This window comes from Parasteatoda tepidariorum, chromosome 7 (genome assembly GCF_982258835.1).
Source record: "Parasteatoda tepidariorum strain Cologne lab strain chromosome 7, Ptep-v5.0, whole genome shotgun sequence".
Classification (NCBI taxonomy): domain Eukaryota; kingdom Metazoa; phylum Arthropoda; class Arachnida; order Araneae; family Theridiidae; genus Parasteatoda; species Parasteatoda tepidariorum.
The window spans coordinates 46416966-46425461 of NC_141761.1; the positions used below are offsets into that span (position 1 = coordinate 46416966).

The following is an 8496-nucleotide window of genomic DNA, read 5'->3' on the forward strand; positions in this document are numbered from 1 at the left end:
AATTAATTAATTAATTATTATAAATTAAATTATAAATTAATTATTTAAAAAATTAATTAATTTAAATATTAAGTATAATTTATAGGATATATACTTTCTTTATAATGCCATTACATATTTCTATTAATATAAAAAGTTTCAGAGCTTTTTATTCACTTTACTTTTTTGGGATTTTATGAACTGACAAATGACAGTTTTCGTGAGACTGACACACACATATATATATATCAGAGCTCATTCTAGGCAGGGTAAACAGGGCGCAGCACCCTGTTGCCCTTTTAGTCAACAGAATCCACCCTGTTGCCCTTTTAGTCAAAAGAATCCACCCTGTTGCCCCTGATGTAATAGACTCCAAACCCTTTCTTTCCTCAATCCTTCTTTATTTTTTCTCCAAACTGTACAATGGATTTCTTAAATTTTCAACTATTTTTATTTAGTTTGTCATTGCTGTCAATACATAGATTTATATGGGGGGAAAATAGCCATCACATCCCCTTGTTGCACTTGTCTTAGAAAGTTTGCAGTTGCTTCCACTATCATTAAATCATAATTATTATTAATCAATTTAATTATCAAATCATAACTACAGACACTTAAAAACATACATTAATAATTTTATTAATATATGCAAGCATTTTAAATAAATTACTAAGTTAATTAGCTCAATAACTCGATATATATGTTAATTTATTAATAAAAATGAGTAAATATGATTGCTTTGCTACTGTTAGTAAAATATAAAAAATTTCTTTCACCAAGTGACAATGTTTTTTCATAGAACGTGAAAAGCCCATAGAAAGAAATTATTGCCCTTTTAGAATAATAATGCCCTATTTTTAAACGTTTGCACCCTGCCCTTTTTTTAAACGTTTGCACTATATAAAAGCAAACAAATGAAAAACATGAGCGAGAAAATGTAAACAAATCCTTTTTATTTCATAAACAGTATTGGTGCAGCAAATATATGAATGGCAATTTATTACTTACAAAGGTCTGTCCAGACATTTTGTGAAAGATCCTGTTTTTGTAAAATTGTGAAAAAATAACTCGTAATTTGTGAATATAAAATAAACGTTAAGTCACATTCTTTCAATCAGGGTCCTGCTTTTATGAATGTGTGCAAATGAGGTCCGGTTATTGCAGAAAACTTTTTCAAGTTTTTAAATTGTAAATAGATAACAAGATTATGCTCAGCACTGTAAAATTATAATTTAAAAAAATTAAATTTTCAAAAATAAACAGCAATTATTGCTTCTCAATTAGAGAAGCAACATGCAAATATTTGGTATTTAGCCTAAACTGCTGAGCACAGAATCCCAGAAGCAGAAAGTGCTTAAAACTGTGACGCACGTCGCAGAACAAACGAAGTCCTGCAGAACAATTATTGTATCTTGAATAAGTGACAGCGTTTTCCTGCGAAAAGGCTGTCCCTTATTGAAGATACAGATAGTCAAGTTTTTTTAAAATGATATTTGAAAAAGTAACAAATCAAGAATGTTTGCTTTGGTTTAAAAATAATGTAGCGTATCTGTGTATGATCCTGCATTTTAATAAATGAAAATATAGTATTTTAACGTAAAGTAAGACTTTTTTTTCGCCGTGAAATGCTTGCATAACATTTGAAAATATTCTGCTTATGGGCACAGAATATTCATTTCGGATATATTAGGATTCAGATATTCGGAATCATAAATAACATTTGGATATTTTAAATTACCACTAGAGGCCAAGGTTTTGTCCACTCTTCTTCCCTTAGACATTTCACTTCCTTTGCCAGGTGCCAATGACCTTAATATTTCAGTTACTAATCTTAACTCATTGGTCAATAGAACCCTTGGCTTTTACTTTTTGGAACTTAATGCATTTTATATCTTATTTCATTCAGTGCTTTAGCACTGGTAAAGCTAATCATAGTTACTAAGACGATCATCTCTCTGAACCATACTACCTGTGGTTCAGACACTATGTTTTCTCTTATTATTCTCCATTTTTGGTGTAAACTATAGATCTACCTTCGTAAAGGTTCAACCTGAATAAGGTTCTTCAATAGCAAAGAGAACTGCTATTTCTTTGGCGTGTCTTTCAATCTTTATTCTTACCACTGAATTGCAGCAATAAATTAACATTGAAATACATTAGATAAGACAATTTTTTTTTTACAAATTGAAATTATTTATCAGTTTTGTTTAAGATGTGCCCTTTGTGTAGGTAATTACTGGTAAAAAGTAAAATAGTAAAGTATTCGACAAATATCAGTTTTTGTTGTTTATAAATAAACCATTAAAAAAGCATTGAATTTAAGTGCTGATTTAACCATTTTTTATACAAAAAAAAATAGTATTTAAATACCCATACAAAATTTTACAAACTGCATAAACAGTTCAATATATATAAAATAAGGCATATTATTCGCTTCCTTTTCGATGTGTTATGAAAGCATAATTTGGTTATTCTTCTATCCAACTTTGAATAACTGACTTTATTAACTCCCATTTCATTTAATCCCTGTGGCAGAATTTTTTCGGGCTTTCTACGACATAACTCTCTAATACTATCTTTCTGCAAGATACTTTTAAAAATAATAAATATTTCGATATTCTTGCATTTTGTAGGGGGAAAAGACACTAATTATTTTTTCTTCTTCTTGTAAATCATCATAACATTAAAAAAAATTTTGAAATCCGTAGCAGTAATTACCGAAAAAAAGATAAGACGACAAAATCACGCAAATCATACTCTTCAAAAAGGGGTTACTAAATGCGTGTTTTCATTTAAGATTCATTAAGATGTAGCAATAAATACAGTATTCAAAATATTTAATTTTAAAAGCTATGTGTAAATCAATAGTAATAATTGCATTAAAAAATAGAACGAAAATTTTGCAGAAAAGAAAACTAAAACTTTTTTCTTCATTGCTCTTTATTTTTCGCTATTCTCAAATGATACCAGTAAAATCACAAGCACTTTTGTTCTCACTCTGATGGGCAAGAAAAGCATCTTATTTTTCATAATACAGAAGAAAAACAAAGTTTTTTTTTACTTTTGAAAGGAAAAATCTTTCTGCAAGAACTTAGTAACATTCAGCGACAATGTCGCCACGATTCTGCCACAGGAATGTGTGGCTTTGTTTGTACTTCTCTCTTAATGAGAATTTAAATAATGTTGCTATGTTTATAGAAAAGCAAACATGACTTAAATGTTTATGTTCGGTAATATCCTCTCTGCGACTTTTTGAAATTTTGCCTAGATTGCGATTATTACTAGAATCAATGTTGCTTTTTGTCAATTAAAAAAAAATTTAAATTACAAATTTATTAAAATATTTTTGAATAGAATAAAAAATAACTTAATAATTAACAATTATTATGAAAATATGATAAATATTACGAAATAACGGTTAAAAAAGGAAATAATAACTGATTCTAACAGCAAGAGATGAAAAGCATAAATGGCGAAAATAAATCCTTTTACTAACTTTCCAACTTTCGCAAACATATCAAATAACCAATCAGGTTTAAGAATTTTGGTGGTGTGATTGGACATTAAAAATGATATCCCTGAAATATCTTCACCAAACTTATTTTGGCGAGATTTTTAAAAAAATCGTCATAGGGTGGGCTATTTCAGGATCCACTCATCTATTCTTATAATAGAAAATTCTCATCATTTTAAAAGAGCATAGACAATGTAAAATACATAAAATTCTTAATTTCCCACAGTCTAGAACAGATCTACTATAGCTAAATATGAGTTAACATCATCTAATATTTTCCACATAAAGGCTATGAACAAAACACTTGTAGATAAGCGATCATTATATATAATTGAAGAAAATTAACAAATTCTTCATCATTGATGATCAAATTAATAAAAGTTTCATTATAACCTTAAACAAGCTTGCACTGACTTAATAATAAACAAGTCATTCAATTAATATAATTAAGATTCATTCAATTAATATTAATAAGAGAGGACAATTCTAAAAGACATATGTTTATTTTGAATGTCAAGTATTTGAAATATCAATATACAATATATGGAATTTATACAAATATTAAGTATGCGTACATATTTATAATAAAATAGCACTTGCAAACATATATCAAGCTATTATCTATGTAAAATTAAAATTGAACATAAATAACTTTCAAAAACTTGACTTTAAATACCAAACTTAAGTACATTAAATTTCAGGCGATAAGCCTATCCAGCAAAATTAAATATCCAATACTAAATTCAAATTTTTATTTAATTTTCAAACAAATATAATTACAGAAAAGACTACGTAACAGCCACTAAAATTATTTTTGAATTTAACAGCTGTTTTTTTCAAACTACAAATTACGCTAAGGGTAGAAAAAAAAATTTTTACTCAAGCTAACTATACAATATTTAAAGGCAATAAAAAATGGCCAAAACTGAGCTAACTTTGTTAAGAAAAGTTGTTCATGTATTTCAAGAAATAAAATTGATGGAAGGATTAAGAAAAATTCCTTAATATTTCATGCGCATTAAGCTTATCAACAAACACAGGTTTTATGAAAAAGTGAGTATTTTCTTTCTAAACAGTTAAGTAAAAATGGACAGCTAATTATTACTCAGAATGGTTTAAGATATAAAAGAAAAACAAATAGAATATATGTCTAATGTGTAGATTACATGCACATCAAACCACATGCGTATTGCTCAGGGGCACACTAATGAATCCAATGAAAATGAAAAAAAAGTAAACGATGAAAACATGAAAGGCAACGATCGTTAAAGAAACTTTTTCACCGTAGAACGAGATAAAACATGACATTGAAGAACAAAACTATGAGGAAAATATTTTTACCATTGGCCGCCATAGTATTCACTCGTTAAGAAAAGTTAAATCTTCACGTTGCCACGACAAAAAGTCCCGAGCGAATGTGAAGAAAAACTTTCCGCCTGTTGCCATTTTATAAACAGTTCTTACGAAATATATTTATAAATTCATTCAGCTTAGAAACCTACAGAGAACGTCTCTCTCTTTTATTTTCACTTGTCAATGAATCTCGCCAATCATATCTCATTTAATGTCATAGTATCACATAATACGAAAATCATGAACTGTTAAAAACAGTCCTTTAGGAGAGCAACGAGTTCTTCTAAAGAGCCATTCTTGCAAATGTGAATTCAGTAATGCAAATAAGAATCTAATTGGTGAGTTTTCCAAGAATAAAGATAGTTCACCAATCAGATGACAATGACTTGATCACATGCAGTGAGAACGATCCCTAACTCTGATTTCTGCACTAATCTTTGATTGGTCTATTTGAACATGGGGTACGCTTATGGTGGCCAGCGTCCTTAAAAAACAACTTAGCAACATAACAAACTGGCAGCAAAATTTCCAAAAGAACATTCGAAATTTCACCTCTTTACCTTTTTAAAGAAATTATTTCTGTTATAGAATTAGTGATTGCAACGAACTATAGGGAGCGTTGTTGTATGAGACGAATACCTGCTATTTCTATATGAACAATCATTCAGTTGCTCTGGTGACGTTTTTAATGTAACGTACAGCATTGCAACGTTCCTTCTTTATTGTGGCCTATTTAAATTTAAAAAAGAAAAATGTTTGATATTCTTTCTTATGCAAGCGTAATCAACAAAATGGTGTCTCTTTTTTTAGAGAAGGAACATCCAGAAAACATCAGACAAATATTTGTAAATAAACAGTAGAAAAAAATTAATGTATCTTCTTATTTGATTTACAACCTAATGCCGGCGAAATCGTTTTACTAAATTTAATGATATAACATGAAAGGCCTATTTAAACTTTACATTCCATAGTTTTATGCATTATATTACTTCAAGCATTAAAATATGCAAAGAAAATATATACATAAACCCATAATTTTATATCATTTAACTTTGCAAAAAAGTTTTTTGATCAAGAAATTTTTAATTTCAATAAAAATTATTATTTATAAAGTAAAAAACGCAAAATGAAGAACGCTTAAGTAAAAAGATAAGATTCTAAAAATTCATCAAATTAAAATAAAGAACTTTCATGTTCTTTTTTAATTCTTAATCGGACGTAGAAAGCCCTTCCATGGAGAATTATCATCAAATTGGAAAATTAATTATTTACAAGTAAATTTTTTATTATAAAAATCATACACTTACCTACTTTATAAATTCGGAGACTTCCAACATGATATGTTCTTCGTTTGAAAACTTTACCTCAAATAATATATACATAGATTATTCCTTCATTACTTTAAGATGACATACCACACAATAAAATTTTATAATTGCAAGATATCGATATGAATTTCAATTTTTCAACTTAAAAACAGAATAGCTGAATTCTAGTTGATTTTTTATCCCATACTTTTCTGAATCATATTACTTATAACATCAGAATATGCAGGAAGTATTCATGTTATACCATTTAATTTTTCAAAAAAAGTATTTTGACAACAATTTTTATCAAAAAATTATAAACTTAAAAACGTAAAATAAAGAATTCTAAAAACACGATTCTAAAAATTCATCATAATGAAATAAAAAATCTTTCATATTGTTTCTTTTTTTTATTCTTATAGTTCGTAATGAGACGCAACAAAATCATTCTGTAGCGAACTATCATCAAAATAGAAAAAAAATTACTGACAAGCAAATTTTTTATTATAAAAATCGTAACTCTTACTTGCTTTATAAATCCGGAGAATTCCAAATGAAATATTCTTCGTTTCAAAATTTTATTTTTAAGCAATATATACATAAATTATCCTCTCATTACTTTTAGATAACATACCACCCAACAAAATTTTATAATTGTAACATCTCCATATGAATTCTAATATGTAGCCTCTAATCAGAATAGCTGAATTCTTGTTGAAATTATTCTTTCAAAACTAAAAAATGCTTACAAAGAAAACGATAAAAATTTATTATAATCAGCACAAATAATACAATTTCAAGTAATTCGGATGATTCCTTATTGTTGTTTTTCGAATTATATAGATACAGAAATATATATTATTCTATAAAGAAGAAGAATATTCTATAACTATTGCAGTTTGGAACGTTCTGAAACCATATTTATTCATTGGAATAAAGTAAGAAAAATTACTTCACTTTAATTTGTAAGAATTGAAGACAAAAAAAAAAGTATGTTACCGTTATACACACATCTGTAACAGTATGCGATCCCGAAATCAGAAGTTATCGGTTGCAAGCTTGTTGATAATAAAAATTAAAATTTTTCTTCAAAAGTTTGGCGTGTTCTGCTTCAGAAAGACTTATCAATGTTCTGGGGAGTTTTTTCAAGTTCTTCTGCCTTTTCCTTGGGGAATTTTTGCTTATTTGCTGCTAAGAAAATGGCATCCAACTCTACCAATGGTTCTGATAGAACTAAATGAAAACTTAATAAATAAAATCCTGAAATAACCTATCCGCTAGATACGTACTCAAGCGTTGCGATTGCGAATTTCTACGATGAATCTCTGTTCTATAATAATTAATTAGGAAGAAATTTAGAAAACTTCGGGAGTATCCCTCCACTTATGTTATGCTTAGGAGGAGATGGAAGAATCGGCTTAATATTCTAGAAAACTTTATAATTGTGATTTGTGTTTTTAAATTTATGCGTAAATTTACCATTCATAATACCAATGATTGCGGAAATTTATAAATACTAACAGGTAATCAACCTAAAACAAATATAAGAAAATATCACAAGGTTTGCCATGTTTAGATCGTTATCCCTTATTAGCTATATTTGTAAAATATCACCGTATGTTATTTTATGTATAGCATCATAGCATGCTTGTGGTGTGTCCCGAATTCATTTGTTGTTTGCTTCGCTTACATTTAAATTGAAAGACCGCGTTAAATTGTAAACACTACCAGGGCTTAGACTAATTGGGCCCCGACGCAAAAACTTCTTTGGATGCCCCTCTGCTTCACTAGTTTTCAAAGAAAGTTTGTTTTTTTTCCGAAATCCCGAAAAAAAAACCACCCAAATTATAGCTGTGATAGAATTCGATGAACGGAAACTACTAGTTGATTCATTGCTGTTTTGTGAAAAGCCGGGAGAGCTGTATTAAGATCACCGTACTTTTGAGTGCTGATAGTGAGAGCTGTATTAAGTTCACGATCGTGGTCTCTCCTGTGTTGCCTTTAGCAGTAGGTGAATACGTTGTACGTTGTGCGTGATCGAGACTGAATAGCAACAACGCGAGGAGGGGAATAATGTCGCAGTCACATGTAGCAAGTCAACTGTTCAATGTAAACCATTCATCGAAGTAGGCGTGTTCAAATCTTAGGGGGCGTTTCTATCAAGCTAGGCGTGTTCGTAGCGAAGTGGGAGTTTCTGTCAAGGTAGGCTGTTCACATCACATCCGCAAGTTAATGTCAGTATAGCAGTAATCGACAATGTCTACCTTCATCTATGAAAAGGTATCATCATCTTCTATATATTTAAGCCCATTTTGCGAAGAATCTAATGTGACTGGGAAAAAA

The 8496-nt window shown here is 29.1% G+C and overlaps 1 protein-coding gene across 2 annotated transcripts in view; it reads right to left on the minus strand.

Annotated features, from left to right (window-relative positions):
* The window catches only part of eIF4B (eukaryotic translation initiation factor 4B), a 29290-nt gene extending 24300 nt beyond the window's left edge, over window positions 1-4990 (minus strand). For both annotated transcript variants that reach the window (XM_016052527.4, XM_016052526.4), the window contains exon 1: window positions 4835-4990. In XM_016052527.4, the coding sequence (XP_015908013.2) occupies window positions 4835-4847 (13 nt within the window). In that variant the 5' untranslated portion in view covers window positions 4848-4990. The remainder of the gene's footprint in view (window positions 1-4834) is intronic.
* Between the last annotated feature and the right edge of the window lie 3506 nt (window positions 4991-8496).